Here is a 17,929-nt window from a genome sequence, read left to right as displayed (position 1 = left end):
TTCTAATGCACCGGCCCTGCTCACTGTTGTATAATATTATCTAACATGTAGACATTGTTAAAGGTAACCTGTCACCGGGATTTTGTGTATAGAGCTGAGGACATGGGTTGCTAGATGGCCGCTAGCACATCCGCAATACCCAGACCCCATAGCTCGGTGTGCTTTTATTGTGTAAAAAAACCTATTTGATGCAAATTAACCTGAGATGAGTCCTGTCCCCGACTCATCTCATGTAAAGGACTCATCTCAGGTTAATTTGGATATGTATCAAATTGTGTTTTTTACTAAATAAAAGCACACCGAGCTATGGGGACTGGGTATTGCGGATGTGCTAGTGGCCATCTAGCAACCCATGTCCTTAGCTCTATACACAAAATCCCGGTGACAGGTTCCCTTTAAAATATAATAATCTTGTATAATCCAGCTGTATTACTTACAGCAAAGTTCCGTAGAAGAGATGAGGGAGGAGGCAGGCTGGGAGGACGGGCGGGCGACACGTCACTCACTACGTCACCGGCGCCGCCCACTTTATGAATGAAGCAGGCGGCGCGGGCGTGTGACGAAGTGAGTGACGCGTCGTCCGTCCCAGCCTGCCTCCTCCCTCCTCTCTTCTACGGAATTTAGCTGTCAGTAATACAGCTGGATTATACAGGAGTATTATATTTTAACAATGTCTACATGTTAGATAATATTATAGAACAGTGAGCGGGGCCGGTGCATTAGAATACAGGGACTGCACCGGTGCCCGCTGTCATTCCTAATACAGATGCCGGCCTCCAGCCCCTTCACACTGCAAGGACACTATTATGGGGGGGGGGATCTGTGGATGGCACATAGCATAAGATGCCCCCATCACAGTGTGCCATCCACAGATGCCCCCATCACAGTGTGTCATCCACAGATGCCCCCATCACAGTGTGTCATCCACAGATGCCCCCATCACAGTGTGTCATCCACAGATGCCCCCATCACAGTGTGTCATCCACAGTGTGCCATCCACAGATGCCCCCATCACAGTGTGCCATCTACAGATGCCCCCATAACAGTGTGCCATCCACAGAGTGCCATCTCCAGATCCCCTCCATAACAGTGTGCCATCTCCAGATCCCCTCCATAACAGTGTGCCATCTCCAGATCCCCTCCATAACAGTGTGCCATCTCCAGATCCCCTCCATAACAGTGTGCCATCTCCAGATCCCCTCCATAACAGTGTGCCATCCACAGATCCCCCCCCCCCATAACAGTGTGTCATCCACAGATCCCCCCCATAACAGTGTGTCATCCACAGATCCCCCCCATAACAGTGTGTCATCCACAGATCCTCCCCCATAACAGTGTGTCATCCACAGATCCTCCCCCATAACAGTGTGTCATCCACAGATCCCCCCCATAACAGTGTGTCATCCACAGATCCTCCCCCATAACAGTGTGTCATCCACAGATCCTCCCCATAACAGTGTGTCATCCACAGATCCCCCCCCATAACAGTGTATCATCCACAGATCCCCCCCCATAACAGTGTATCATCCACAGATCCCCCCCCCCATAACAGTGTATCATCCACAGACCCCCCCCCCCATAACAGTGTATCATCCACAGATCCCCCCCCCATAACAGTGTATCATCCACAGATCCCCCCCCCCATAACAGTGTATCATCCACAGATCCCCCCCCATAACAGTGTATCATCCACAGATCCCCCCCCCATAACAGTGTGTCATCCACAGATCCCCCCCATAACAGTGTGTCATCCACAGATCCCCCCCATAACAGTGTGTCATCCACAGATCCCAACATAACAGTGTGTCATCCACAGATCCCAACATAACAGTGTGTCATCCACAGATCCCAACATAACAGTGTGTCATCCACAGATCCCAACATAACAGTGTGTCATCCACAGATCCCAACATAACAGTGTGTCATCCACAGATCCCAACATAACAGTGTGTCATCCACAGATCCCAACATAACAGTGTGTCATCCACAGATCCCAACATAACAGTGTGTCATCCACAGATCCCAACATAACAGTGTGTCATCCACAGATCCCAACATAACAGTGTGTCATCCACAGATCCCAACATAACAGTGTGTCATCCACAGATCCCAACATAACAGTGTGTCATCCACAGATCCCAACATAACAGTGTGTCATCCACAGATCCCAACATAACAGTGTGTCATCCACAGATCCCCCCCCCATAACAGTGTGTCATCCACAGATCCCCCCCCCCCATAACAGTGTGTCATCCACAGATCCCCCCCCCATAACAGTGTGTCATCCACAGATCCCCCCCCCATAACAGTGTGTCATCCACAGATCCCCCCCCCATAACAGTGTGTCATCCACAGATCCCCCCCCCATAACAGTGTGTCATCCACAGATCCCCCCCCCATAACAGTGTGTCATCCACAGATCCCCCCATAACAGTGTGTCATCCACAGATCCCCCCCCCCATAACAGTGTGTCATCCACAGATCCCCCCATAACAGTGTGTCATCCACAGATCCCCCCCATAACAGTGCAAATAGACATCTAGCACAATTCCCTTAAAATATTGCATCGCATATCGTTATCGCAATTTTTAGGGCCCTAATCTCAATAGCACAAAATTCCCATATCGTGCAGGCCTACTCTGGATTAACTTGCAGGATAACAGGCCGAAGTGGAAGGACAGATGTCTTTTGTAAGATGGATCCTGAAAACCATGTCAATGACATCCAGCCTGCTAAATCCATATGTTGCTTCTTTCCTTCTGAGTCTTGTGGTGCGTCCAATACAGTGCTTTACCACTACATATGGGGTTCCGCTGTACTCGGGAGAAAATAGGTTAAAAAAATATATATATGTTCTCGTTACACCTTGTGAAAGTTAACATGTGGACCTAAATGCCATTTTCCTATAAAAAAAGAAAATTTTTCATTTTCCCAGCCAAGTGTTTCTAAATGGTATGGAACGTCTGTGTGGACCAAGTGCTCACTACCCGTCTAAATAAATTCCTTGAGGGGTGTAGTTTCCAAAATGGGGTCACTTTTTAGGGGGCAGGAATTCCACAAATGTGCAGACATAGGGAGGAATTTATTAAGACCGAGGTTTGTTACTCCAGTTATGTCTATGAAGATAAGTGGGGGCTAATTTTTTGAGGGACATTCTGTAGTTTTTGTTAATACTATTTTGGGGTGTGTATGACTTTTTGATCAGCTCTTATTCATTTTTTTGGGGAGGTAAAGTGATGCAACAACGGCAAATTTTTTCCCCCATTATGCCTTTCACCGTATGAGATACGTTTTATTTTATATTTTAATAGTACGGGTTTTTTGCCATGTCCATGATGTTGATTTTTTTTATTGTTTAAGTATTTTGATTTTGGGGAAAGGGGAGTGATTTAAATGTTATGTATTTTTTTTCTACCTTTTTTTTTTTAGGTCCCCAAATGGACTACAACGTGCAGTCATCAGATTGCAATTTGTATAGAGTAATGGAATTTTCTCCATTATCCTATACAGAAATAGCTACGGTATATTACAACTCAGCGCTGCCACCTGCTGGACTGAATTGTAATACACAAGTAATGAGCCTGAAAGCCTAGTAGAGGCTCAGGGCTCACGATCGCACACAGCATCTGATACACATTAGATTTATGGAAGGATAGGGAAGATAGATCAACAAGCATTTGGCAGACAGTGATCTCATATGTCCAGCTAGAGTCTCCAAAATTGGCCTACACGGTTAGGCTTTATTCACAGGTCACTTGGTCAGTGATTTCAAGCCAAAACCAGGAGTGGAAGCTACACAGAGATGAGGTATAAGGGAAAGATCTGCACCTGTTCTGTGTTTAGAGCCGTACCTGGTTTTGGCTCAAAATCACTGATAGAAATAACTGACCAAACACTGAGGCCTTGTTCACATTTCTGTTTTTCACTGATGTGCGCTGTCCGCATTTTCTGCAGACAGCAGATGTACCCATTGATTTAAATGTGTCTGTTCACATTTCAGTATTTTTTTTAAATAACTGAGTCAGTAAAAAATAAAATCATGGCGACATGCACTACTATGATCCGAGATGCGGACCAAGCACGCCCATTGAAGTCTGTGAAAATCACTGAGACACATCCGTGTTGTGTCCGTTTTTCACTGAAGACTAACAGGAGATTCTTTGGAAATTAATTTTAAGCTGAGCAAGGTCAGTGAATTATGGATGACACACGGATGGTAAAAACAGACACACGGACCAACCACGGATCCTTCACAGATGAAACACGTACGCTTATTTGCACGGTGACACAGACGGAAATGTGAACAAGGCCCAACTGTGTGAATAAGGGTCCATTTACACGTCCGTTGTTTCTTTCCTGATCTGTTCCGTTTTTTGCGGAACAGATCTGGACCAGATCTGGACCCATTCATTTTCAATGGGTCCTGAAAAAAAAAAAATCGGACAGCTCAATGTCTGATTTTTTTTCAGGACCCATTGAAAATGAATGGGTCCAGATCTGGTCCAGATCTGTTCAGCAAAAAACGGAACAGATCAGGAAAGAAACAACGGACGTGTGAATGGACCCTTAGGCCGAGTTCACATCACCGGATCCTGGATGGATCCTGCATTTTAAGCACCTGTTATGTTACGCATATTTTGCATCCCTTTGAGCCATTTCCATCTGAGATCTGTTATTTTACACGGAAGAAAAAAGTCCTGCATGTAGGACTCAGACAGAAATGGATGCCAAATGTGCATAAATGAGCATAATGGATGCTTAAAGGGGTTCTGCAGTTTGTTTAAACTGATGATCTATCCTCTGGATAGATCATCAGCATGGGTCCGACACCCGGGACTCCCGCCGATCAGCTGTTTGAGAAGGCCGTGCCACTCCAGGAGCGCCGCCGCCTTCTCACTGTTTACTGCTGGCCCAGTGACATCACGACTAGTATCAACTGGCCTGGGCTAAGCTCTGTTCAATTGAATGGAGCTTAGCCGCGCCCAGGCCAGTTGACACTAGTCGTGACGTCACTGGACCAGCAGTAAACAGTGAGAAGGCCGCGGCGCTGCTGGAGCCGCAGCTGATCAGCGGGGGTCCTGGGTGTCGGACCCCTGCCGATCAGATGCTGATGATCTATCCAGAGGATAAATCATCAGTTTAAACAAACTGCAGAACCCCTTTAAAATGCATGATCCGTTGTTTTGTCTGTTATTCTTCTGTTTGTGAGTCAGATTTACTAATCCTGTTTGGCATACACAGAGACTAGACAGCCTAAAGATTCGCCAAATTTACAAAATGTGCCCCGACATGTCTGTTATTAACTACTTACATCCCCCATGTAATAACTTTGTAGCATCTTTTCATACAACTCTATGTCAATGTTCCACAACCTGTGGCTCTCCAGCTGTTGCAAAACTAAAACTCCCATCATGCCATGGCAGCCTGCAGTGGAGTTGTAGTTATGAATGAACTGCTGGCAGTCTGCAATAAAGGTTCAACTGGGTGTTACCAGTTGGGGGGGGGCAGAGTCTGACACCAGCCAATCAGTGTGCCAGGACACCCCCCAAATGGTGACACCCACTTGGACCTTTATTGCAGACTGCTGGCAATTCACTCATAAACGTCTCGTAAGAATACTAGTGGAATGGCACAACAGCCTCATGCACACCGCAAATCTGTAAAACACGGATATCGAATGGATACATGACTCCTTATGGAACATGGCAGCTAAACACCTCTATGCAATAATCAGTACTGTTATCAGGCGGCGTTCATTTTTAACAGGTCAGATTTATAGTAACCACAGTAGCAGTGGTCTACATGCAACCAGCATCTCTAAAGGAAAAAAAACGTAGGCCTAGATTTACTAGTGTGTCAACCAGAGATGAGCGAATTTCATATTTTGACAATTCGTTCACGCTTCGTTTGGTGGTAAAAGCAGAATTGCGCTATGGATTCCGTTACCACGGACCATAACGCAATTCTATGATGGAATGTATAACGGAATGCCTTTAGAGGCATTCCGTTATTCACTCCGTCATACTAGAAGTCTATAGGCTGCAAAGCGGATCCGTCCCGTTTCTATTATGCAGGAGAGTTCATAACGCAATTCTGCCTTTACCACCAAAACGAAGCGTGAACGAATTTCCCAACATGAAATTCGCTCATTTCGAGTGTCAACCAAAAATCAGTCTAAAAAAGTGGCGCAAATAGGTACATCTTGGGTTTCTACATTTTTTCTGGACAATGACCTAAGAGGTGACCATTCTGGTGTAAAAGTCTCTCATTGTGAGCCAACCAATAGTTGTACAGAGTCAGAGAGAAGCGTCCATCGCTGCACCACATCAACCATCACAGGATTAGGAGATCTGCCCCACCACGTGCTAATGCAGGAAAGGCGCAATCCAGATCAATTCAATGTCATTTCTAGCAACACAAATAGAACCAGGACCATTTTCCCATAAGGCATGCAAGACTTCCATATATCTAGAAACACAATGGGTCGTTTATTAAACTGGTGTAAAGTAGTACTGGCTTAGTTGCCCATAGCAACCAATCAGATTCCTTATTTCATTTTTGACAGCTCCTTTGGAAAATGAAAGGTGGAATCTCATAGGTTGCTATGGGTAACCAAGCCAGTTCTACTTGACACCAGTTACATAAATGACCCCCAGACTCTTGTATCTGTCCATTAGTTGAACCTGTTTAGTCACTTAAGCGCCTGCGCAGAAGCCAGGAACAGTCCAGAAAAATGGGTAAATCAAGTGTACGGATGTGGAGACCAAGGTCCAGCAATGTTTACATAGCCCAGATTTTCCATCCCTGCGTTATCTGCATTTTTGCGGATAACACACTGATGCATTCCTTTCTTTGGGGCCATGCACACATCAGTATTTTTTTTACGGATGCGTGTGGCCGTTCTACAAATTATAGATCAGGTCTTATTCTGGTCTGCATTGTGGCTATAAGAGTCCACATTTTGTCGATCCGTGGCATGCAGCCTTGATGTGTGATGAGATTTAAAGGGGGTCAGTCAGCACAACCCAATGCGCAGGTGCACAAAGTAAAAAATACAATGCAACTAAGGCGCTTGCTATTACTGCAAGGGGGGCATGGAGGGGCTGATCCGACGGCACTGGGGGGCATGGAGGGGCTGATCCGACGGCACTGGGGGAGTGGGGGACATGGCAATGGATGGCATGGAGGGGCTGATGGCTCTGGGGCAGTGTAGCCGAAGACACTGGGGTGGGGGACAGCTGAAGGCACTAAGGGAACAGAGCTGATGGCACTGGGGTGGGGGAGAGCTGAAGGCACTGGGGGAACTGATGCACTTGGGCTGATCGCACAGGGGGGAACAAAGGGTGTTCGGGTCTGATGAGTTTTTATAAAGGAAAACAGTCTATTAATTCATTTTTTTTATTAGAGTACTCAATCGTAAAAAATAATCGATAGAATACTCGATTACTAAAATAATCGTTTACTGCAGCCCTAAATGCAACAGCACTCTGCAAACCAAAGTACAAAAAAGTATTCTAATGCTACGCTTATTATGTAAATTGGAGATGCTTGGCAAATACATTTTGTACATAACAGGTAGAATTTAGTGTTAGGTTCCTGTCTTAGGGTACTTTCACACTTGCGTTGTTCGATTCCGGCAGACAGTCCCGTTGCCTGAACTGCCTGCCTGATCGGGCAAACTGTATGCAAACGCATGTCATTTTTTCTGACTGATCAGACATTTTTCAGACTGATCAAGATCCTGATCAGTCTGAAAAATGCATTGCAATACCACTGCAATTTATTTTTTTCACTATTTTAAAAGGTCTGCGCATGTGCAGACTGGAATACCGGATCTGTCAATGCGGCAATTTTAATGCTGGATCTGGCACTAATACATTCCTATAAGAAAAAAATGCATTCAGGCAAGTGTTCAGTTTTTTGTGCCGGAGATAAAACCGCAGCATGCTGCGGTATTATCTCGGTCCTGAAAAGTCAAAAAGACTGAACTGAAGACATCCTGATGCATCCTGAACGGATTACTCTCTATTCAGAATGCATGGGGATATGCCTGATCAGTTCTTTTCCGGTACAGAGTCCCTAGGACGGAACTCAGTGCCGGAAAAGAAAAACGATAGTGTGAAAGTACCCTTAGGCCTCTTTCACACAGGCGACATGTTTTTGGCCCGGATAAGATGCGGGTGTGTTGCGGGAAAATGATTTTTACGCGCGAGTGCAAAACATTTTAATGCGGTTTGCACGCGCATGAGAAAAATCAGCATGTTTGGTACCCGAACTTCTTCACAGAAGTTCGGGTTTGGGTTAGGTGTTGTGTAGATTGTAACATGGTTATAAGGGAAAATAATAGCATTCTGAATACAGAATGCATAGTACAATAGGGCTGGAGGGGTTAAAAAAAAAAAAATAATAATTTAACTCACCTTAATCCACTTGTTCGCGCAGCCCGGCTTCTCTTCTGCCTTCATCTGTGAGGAAAAGGACCTGTGGTGACGTCACTGCGCTCATCACATGATCCAGCACAATGGTGATGGACCATGTGATGAGCGCAGTGATGTCATCAAAGGTCCTGTACCCAGGTCCTGAAGAAAGAAGAGAAGCCGGGCTGTGCGAACAAGTGGATTAAGGCGAGTTAAATTATTTTAAAAAAAAATTTAACACCTTTAGCCCTATTATACTATGCATTCTGTATTAAGAATGCTATTATTTTCCCTTATAACCATGTTATAAGGGAAAATAATAATGATCGGGTCCCCTTCCCGATCGTCTCCTAGCAACTGTGCGTGAAAAATCGCACCGCATCCGCACTTCTATAAGAACTGCGTTGCGTGAAAAACTGCACAAAATAGAGCTTGCTGCAATTTTCACGCAATGCACAAGTGATGCGTGAAAATCACCGCTCACATGCACAGCCCCATAGAAATGAATGGGTCCGGATTCAGTGCGGGTGCAATGCCTTCACCTCATACATTGCACCCGCGCAGAAAACTCGCCCGTGTGAAAGGGGCCTTACAGAGATCGCCTTGACGTGTGGCAAACGGGCCCAAATAATTTTGTACAACATGTATTTGCCAAGCATCTCTAATTGACATAATAAGCACAGCATTAGAATACTTTTGTGTACTTTATTTGGTTTGCAGAGTGCTGTTGCATTGTATTTTTTACTATGTGATGAGATTTAGGCTGGGGATAAACGATGACATGTGCTGCGCGACAGCAAGTCTCAAAACAGCAGAATACCATTTGTGTGACTATTTTAGAGCTGTGGCTAGGCTGTAAATAAACAACCAAATTCTAAAATGGCGCAGTCACACCCAACTTGCATTGTGATCTATGATGGCAAAATCTCGTGCGACTTGCGATCAAAAATCCAACAGCATTGCGTCACACTGATGGTAATTTGATGCAAGGTCACACTATATACTGTATGTCACTGTGTAGCCCATGGCTGTGGCCTGTTTTGCAGTCCGCAAATTGTGGATACGCAGAGCACGGATACTGGTCGGGTGCATCCTGCAGTCCTATCCCTGTCCGCAAAATAGACAAGATTAGGACATGTTATTTTTTGCAGGTGGCACGGAACGGACATACAGATGCGGACAGCACATGGGTCCAAATCTGACCCGCAAAAAAAGCGGATAGGATGCAGACCGAATATACTGTCGCGTGCAAGAGGCCAGATTTACGTGCCACAACAATACAGTTTAGGGCCTTTTATATCCCCTTCTAATGATGAAGTGCCAATAAAAATAAAAAAAAGAAAACAGAATTTTCCCATAGTTATTAATCAGGATTTCCTAAGGAATTCTTTTTTGACAGGTGCTGATAGCTTAGTACAGCCCAAATATGCTCCAATACGCTGCTTCCAACTTGTTCTAACACAACCATTAGTTAAACCATCAAAATTAGCCCGTTTTAGCCAATTGAGACCTCTTTCACACGTCAGTGTTTTGGTCAGTAATTTGGTCAGTGATTGTGAGCCAAAACCAGGAGTGGAGCCTCCACAGACATAAGGTACAAGGGTCCATTCACGCGTCCGCAATTTCGTTCTGCATTTTGCGGAACGGAATTGCGGACCCATTTATTTCTATTGGGCAGCACGATGTGTTGCCCGGATCCGGAATTGCGGATCCGCACTTCCGGGTCCGCAATTCCGTTCCCAAAAAATATAGAACATGTCCTATTCTTGTCCAAAATTGCGGACAAGAATAGGCATTTTCTATTAAGTTCCGGCGATGTGCGGTCCGCAAAATGCCGTTGTCCGTGTTTTGCGGATTCATGGATCCGCAAAACACACACGGCCGTGTGAATGGACCCTAAGGGAAAGATCTGCACCTGTTCTGTGTATAGAGCCGCACCAGGTTTGGGCCCACAATCACTGATGGAAATCACTGACTGAATACCTCAGGTCTCGTTCACATTTATGTTTTTTACCGACGTCTGCCTTCTGCATTTTCTGTGGAGAGCACACGTACCCATCGATTTTAATGTGTCAAAAATGAAAAGTGGAATCTGAAGCCAGTTCTACTTTACCCCAGTTTGATAAATGTCCCCCTGTGCGTCTGTGAAAAGCCACTGACCCAACACAGATGGTACCGTGTTCGGTCCATTTTTCACTGCCCACTGATAGGAGATGCTGTGGAAATTTATTTACAGCTGAGCAGTGTCCGTGGAATATGGATGACGTACGGGGGCAGTAAAAAAGGAACACGGATCCTTCACGCATTGATTTTCTATGGACTGCAAGCGGACACAGAAATGTGAATGAGGTCTTAGGCCCTTTTCACACGGGCGAGTATTCCACGCGGATGCGATGCGTGAGGTAAATGCATTGCACCCGCACTGAATACCGACCCATTCATTTCTATGGGGCTGTTCAGATGAGCGGTGATTTTCACGCATCACTTGTGCGTTGCGTGAAAAATCGCAGCATGCTCTATATTCTGCGTTTTTCACGCAGGCCCCATAGAAGTGAATGGGGTTGCGTGAAAATCGCAAGCATCCACAAGCAAGTGCGGATGCGGTGCGATTTTCACGCACGGTTGCTAGGAGACGATCGGGATGGAGACCCGATCATTATTATTTTCCCTTATTTTCCCAGCGCTTTTTTACTATGCAGTCTGTATTCAGAATGCTATTATTTTCCCTTATAACCATGTTAGGCTACTTTCACACTAGCGTCGGGGCTCCGCTTGTGAGTTCCGTTTGAAGGGGCTCACAAGCGGCCCCGAACGGATCCGTCCAGCCCTAATGCATTCTGAATGGATGCGGATCCGCTCAGAATGCATCAGTTTGGCACCGTTTGTCCTCTGCTCCGCTCAGCAGACGGACACCTGAACGCAGCTTGCAGCGTTCGGGTGTCCGCCTGGCCGTGCGGAGGCAAACGGATCCGTCCAGACTTATGAAAGTCCAGACTAAGTCCGTCCAGACTAATGTAAGTCAATGGGGACGGATCAGTTTGAAGTTGACACAATATGGCTTAATTTTTAAACGGATCCGTCCCCCATTGACTTTCAATGTAAAGTCAAAACGGATCCGTTTGCATTATCATGAACAAAAAAAAATTAAAAAAATTTTTTTTTTTTTTTGTTCATGGTAATGCAAACGGATCCGTTCTGAACGGATCTAAGCGTTTGCATTATAGGAGCGGATCCGTCTGTGCAGATACCAGACGGACCCGCTCTGAACGCAAGTGTGAAAGTAGCCTAATAAGGGAAAATAATACAATCTACAGAACACCGATCACAAGCCAGAACTTCTGTGAAAAAGTTCGGGTACCAAACATGCGCGATTTTTCTCACGCGCGTGCAAAACGCATTACAATGTTTTGCACTCGCGCGGGAAAAATCGTGGGTGTTCCCGCAACGCCCATGTGAAACCAGCCTTAGGCTTTCCAATTTTCTTCTGCTGCATTTTTTGCGTATCACATACGGACAAATTCTTTTATATGGTGCCACAATAAATTAGGACTGCACATGAATGTTATGAGTAGAGATGAGCGAATCGCCTTTGGATGAAACATCTGAAGTCGATTCGCATAAAACTTTGTTCTAATACTGTATTGAGCAGGAGCTCCGCACAGTATTAGAATGTATTAGCTCTGATGAGCCAAACTTATCACTTGGCGAAGTCTCGGGAGACTTCACATAATAACTTCTGAAATTTATACTGTAAAAAAACATTTCCCAAACTCAGGTTCGGTTCCAAGGTACCACTTGGAACGGAACCCGAGTTAGGGAAATGTTTTTTTACAGTATAAATTCATTTATGACGTTATTACCCGAAGTCTCGCGAGACTTCGCGGAGCAATAACTTTGTCTCATCAGAGCCAATACATTCTAATACTGTACAAAGCTCCTGCTCCGTACAGTATTAGAACAAAGTTTTATGCGAATCGACTTCAGATGTTTCATCCGAAGTCGATTCGCTCATCTCTAGTTATGAGTGTGCTGTCCCCATCCACGTCCATCCCCCAAGTTATAGAACATGTCTTATTCTTGCCCATTTTGTGGACAAGAACAGGCGTTTCTACTACTGAGCCTGTGGAAAAAGCTGCACACATGGCCGATAGCCGTATTTTGTGGATCTGCAGTTTGCAGACTAGAAAATACATACAGTCGCGCTCCCCGGCGCTCCAGTCCCCACACTGTTTATACGCGGTGGTTTATGGACATGGTCACTTGTGCGGCTGCAGCCAATAACTGGCTTCAGTGGTGAGGTGGCCACAAGCAGCATCTCATCACTGAAGCCGGTGATTGGCTGCAGCGGAGCACGTGACCATGCAGTGCCAGATGTAAACACTCCGGGGAAAGGAAGATGGACACAGGGGAGGTAGTGCGGAGAACAGAACCGGAGCAGATGAATATGAATCTTCAGTGTTCGCAGGTAGGCTGTGGGCAGTAGAGAAAATGTCATTATTACTGGAAAACTCCTTTAAAGAGTCTCACTAGTATGCCTTTGATTGAACTAGTCTCACTTTGCGGTTTGCAGTGCCACACTCCCTGCCAAGGGCACTGCCATCTATAATATGGCCACAGAAGGAGTCACAGGTCACCAGGCCCTTGTCTCTGCTTCCTTCATCGTCACACACAAAGGAATATTTAGGAAACTGACAGGGTAAAAAAGTCACACTTTATGGCACACACCATATTTGCAGCATTAGGCCCCATTCACACGTCTGTGATAACATCAGTGACAAGATGGTTAGTGGTCCCTCTGTGAAGATGTCCGTGAAGCGTCCATGTATCCGTTTTTTGCCCTCCGTGTGTCATCCGTATTCCACAGACGCTGCTCAGCTGAAAATTAATTTTAAAGCGTCTCCTAGCAAAGATTTGTGAAACACGCAAGAAAAACGAATGCCATCTGTGTTGTGTCTGTTTTTTCACGGACCTTTAAACTATAATGGGCGTGACAGATCCGTAAACATGGACAAAAATAGGGCATGCTTCCCTGAAGTAACCAGGGACCCCCGGACCGCAATAAATCATGGATGTGTCAATGGATACGTGCGCTATCCATGGAGAATACAGAGAGCAGACGTCCGTGATTCACTGACATGTGAATACGGCCCAATGCACTTATGGGCCAGAAAAGTAGACAGGGCTTAACAGGAGAGTGCATGACCCGTCAGATTTCCTACAATTTACTCCAGAATCTGGCATAAATTATAGGTCAGACCTGCACACGCTCAAACCTGGCATAGACTGGAATTTCCTTTTCCGATGCAAAGTTCAAATTTAGGGTCTGTGACTGTAACACTTAAATTCGGCACATTTTCCAACGAGCTTTAGGCCTCTTTCACGCGACCGGATGGCTTTTTCAGTGTTTTGCAGTCCGTTTTTCACGGATCCATTGTTCCGTTTTTTGTTTCCTTTTCTGTTCTGTTTTTCCGTATGGCATATACAGTAATTACATAGAAAAAAATTGGGCTGGGCATAAAATTTTCAATAGATGGTTCCGCAAAAACAGAACGGATACGGAAGACATACGGATGCATTTCCGTATGTGTTCTGTTTTTTTAGCGGGCCCATTGACTTGAATAGAGCCACAAAACGTGATTTGCGGACAATAATCGGATATGTTCTATCTGCCAACAGAACGGAAAAACGGAAACGAAATGCATACGGAGTACATTGCGTTTTTTTTGCGGAACCATTAAAATGAATGGTTCCATATACGGAACGCAAAAAACAGCCTATAAACGGGGGGAAAAAAACGGACCGCAAAACACTGAAAAAGCCATAGGGTCGTGTGAAAGAGGCCTTAGATTAAGGGTCCATTCACACATCCACGGATCGGCAAAACATGGACACCGGCAATGTGCGTTCCGCACATAGCCGGCACTATAATAGAAAATGCCTAATCTTGTCCGCAATTGCGGACAAGAATAGGACATGCTCTATTTTTTTCGGGAATGCACACTAACATATTTTTTGTCTATGTCCGTTCTGTTTATTTTTTTTGGCCCATATGCAGAACCACTTATTTCAACTGGGCTGCAAAAACGGAAATGACTCTGTGTGCGTTCCGTATCCTTATGTCCGCATGTCCGTTCCGCCAAAAAATAGAATATGTCCTATTCTTGTCCGTCTAGTCTGCAAAAAAAAAAAAAACTGATGTAACACAGATGTCACGTGGATGTCATCAGGATTTTTTTGCAGATCCGTGTTTTGCAGACAGCAAAATACATACGGTCATGTGCATGAGCCCTAAGGATGGAGTATGAAAGTAGCCCAGTCACATGCTCCAACACGGCCATAATATGCCAGAAGAAACCGCTTCACAACAGGAGGGCGTGAGCGAAAACGATGCAGAACGTCTGCAAAAGACTAATTACGTTTCCTATGCATTTCTATAGATTTTCTTTAAAGGGGTATCCTGGTTATTTCAGGATGTCACCCCACTGACCATGAGAACAGCGGCCCCGCACCACAGGGGGGGGGGGGGAAACCCCAAAATGATTAGTGTCAGGTTGAGCATGCGCACTGCTGCTCCATTCATCTCTACGGCCGGAGATAGCCGATAGAGGAATGGAGAGGCGAGACGCATGCTTGTCCACCTCTACATTCAAACAGGAGAACATGATAAGACCTTGTAATGGAACAACCCCTTTAAGGGGTTCTCTAGGATTTGAATATTGATGACCTAGCCTCAGGAGAAGCTTCCACACTGGAACTACAGCTCCATCACTTGTGTAGTGAACGGCTCTCGTTTCTGCAGCGTCGCTACCATGGAACCCCCCTTTAAAGAGGACCTTTCACCGATTCTTACCCTATGAACTAAGTATACAGCCATGTAGAGCGGCGCCCGGGGATCTCACTGCACTTACTATTATCCCCAGGCGCCGCTCCGTTCTCCTGCTATGCCCTCCGGTATCTCCGTTCCCTAAGTTATGGTAGGCGGAGTCTGCCCTAGCGCTGGCCAATCGCATTGCAGAGCTCACAGCCTGGGAGAAAATAACCTCCCAGGCTGTGAGCTCTGCGCTGCGATTGGCCAGCACTAGGGCAGACTCCGCCTACCATAACTTAGGGACTGGTATCTCCGCCTACTATAACTTAGTGAGCGGAGATACCGGAGGGCATAACGGCAGAACGGAGCGGCGCCCGGGGATAATAGTAAGTGCAGTGAGATCCCCGGACGCCGCTCTACATGTCTGTATAGTTAGTTCATAGTGTAAGAATCGGTGAAAGGTCCTCTTTAAGAGTACATCCACAGGTCAAATCTCCGTGACAAGAATGGACATGTGACAAATCTATCGCTGGCATGAACTGGGGCGTTCAGCACAGACGTCACATCCACAGTGTGAACTTACCCTAAAGACCTCCTTCACATCATTTTATGCCACAATTGTTTTTGGCTTAAAAAAAAAAATTAAAAAATACATGTATTTTGGTTTTGGTTTGTGCTGTTTTTCTAATGACACATTTTTCACGGTTTTTTTTGTTTTGTTTTTTGTTTTTTCAGGATTTATTTTCCCTAAAAAGAAGTCTGGGGAAAAACATCAGAATATTTTTTTTTTTAAATAAATCAATCATCCATAAGGCATGCTGAATTTTGAAAATATGCAACACCAGCCTAAAAACAGCCATCATACACAAACTCTTGTCCCAGAAGCAACAGGTGATCAACCCAGGATCTCATCCAGGCTACAAATTCTCAGCATCTTCATCATTTGCTGACTCTACTGGGGCTTCCACCACAGCTCCATCGAGCATTTGATAAAGACAACGAGGGGTTTGATACAAAATATTTATGGAGGCTCTAATAGTTATGCAACAATGAATATCCGGGTGAATGTCTACTTCAATTCCCCTAGACATCTAGATGTAGAACCTTAGTAAAGAATCAGGAGACCCTTGGACAGGATCTATGAATGGTTCCTCCATAGATTAATAGAGAACGGAGGGATCATGTGAAGATGCCGCTCAATCCCCAATGATGATATGGTTCCTGACCTACACCAGCAAGCCTCAATCCATTATCGCGTTAAGCAAAGGCCACGTCATCTAATACTACATCCATCAACATGATAGAAAATAAGAATTTATCACAACACAATCTCTAAGAGCACGACCACACGGTCAAGGCCAGGACCAGGAGTGAATAAAAAAAAGATGAGAAGTCATATCTGTCCTTTATACTTTCTCTTCTTTTATGATCCACTCCCGATTTTGGCTTCTAGAACATCATGCAGAAACCTGACCACGTGGTGGTACCCTACAATTCTTCAAGGAGAACACCCTAGAAGTGTCAGGATGAGCACATAACAGCAGGTAGAGAAGCTCTTCCCTCTTCTACTAGAGTCATTAGAACATTTCCCCATTCTGACATCATCATTGAATCTAAAGTTGAAAAATGGATAAAAAACACTTTAGGTGCAAGTTAGAAGCCAAAGTGACCCAAAAACTAGGTGTCAATAGAAAACCACCCCAAACGGCGGAGAGCATTGACCTACCGCTGCCAAGCTGTGGCATAATGGAGAAAGTAAAGAGTGGCAGAGTGATTAGGATGAGTGTCAAATAGCCAGGCACTACAACAACCAGCAATACAGAAGGTCCTTACGTGTCCACCACATTCAGGAGACCATGAAGTCGGAAGGAGAGCATAGGGTGCTCATGCCAGGCTGTCAAGTGTGCCATGGGTGACAATGTCCTGGCCCTCCAGGCACATCATGTATCCACACCAAGGCCAGAGCATTGCTGGGACCTGCAGTGCACACTCCAGGCCTGAGACGATGCCAGGCAGGGGGCACCCCCAGAAGTCCAGGAGCCCCTCAGCTCTCCATCACCAGCAGCCTCCTCCATAGCAACACTCCCTTCCTCCTCCCTCTTCCCGGTACCCAAGTAACCATCCCAATTACCTGCTCTTCGAAGCGGTTCACCACGGCTTGCACCCATTCTACCGGCTTGTGAGCCGCCATCGCCCCGGCCCGGGGTCTCCCCCTTCCTCCTCTTTCCGGGGATCACAGGCCGCCGGAGGGGAGGTGATGATGATGACAGTAACCGTAACAGCTGCTGATTATTCCACCTCCTCTGTTTCCCCCCTTCCTCCACCTCCGCCGCCACCACCGCCGCCTCCACCTCCTCCCGCCGCCCCCTCCTCTCCTCCTCCCCGCTATCGCGCTCTCCCCTCGGCCATCACCGAAAAGACGCCATGACACCAGACCGGAAGTGCGATCACTCTGCTCGGCCCCGCGACTGCTGGGGAGGCGGCGCGCATGCGTACACCCCACTCGCGGCCAGGGCTTGCCGGCCGGGGGTGGGCGTGCGCGGCTCCAGTCATGAGGCGTGGCTTGGTAGACTTGGGAATTGGATTAACCCCCTACAGCAAACGTGAGGAGCTCCAGAAGATTCAGCAAGAAAGACTTCTGTACAAGTTCGAGGGGCTCCAGTCTTCAGAAACTGCCCCCATAATCAAGACTACCTACCTTAAA

The 17,929-nt window shown here is 46.0% G+C and overlaps 1 protein-coding gene across 4 annotated transcripts in view; it reads right to left on the bottom strand.

Annotated features, from left to right (window-relative positions):
* Positions 1-17,584, bottom strand: part of NF1 (neurofibromin 1) — a 259,226-nt gene extending 241,642 nt beyond the window's left edge. For all 4 annotated transcript variants that reach the window (XM_040424878.1, XM_040424880.1, XM_040424879.1 and 1 more), the window contains exon 1: positions 17,357-17,584. In XM_040424878.1, the coding sequence (XP_040280812.1) occupies positions 17,357-17,416 (60 nt within the window). In that variant the 5' untranslated portion in view covers positions 17,417-17,584. The remainder of the gene's footprint in view (positions 1-17,356) is intronic.
* Positions 17,585-17,929: the final 345 nt, after the last annotated feature.

This window comes from Bufo bufo, chromosome 3 (assembly GCF_905171765.1).
Source record: "Bufo bufo chromosome 3, aBufBuf1.1, whole genome shotgun sequence".
Lineage (NCBI taxonomy): Eukaryota > Metazoa > Chordata > Amphibia > Anura > Bufonidae > Bufo > Bufo bufo.
Note: the sequence above shows the minus strand (reverse complement) of the source record. Positions and strands in the feature narration are given on the sequence as shown.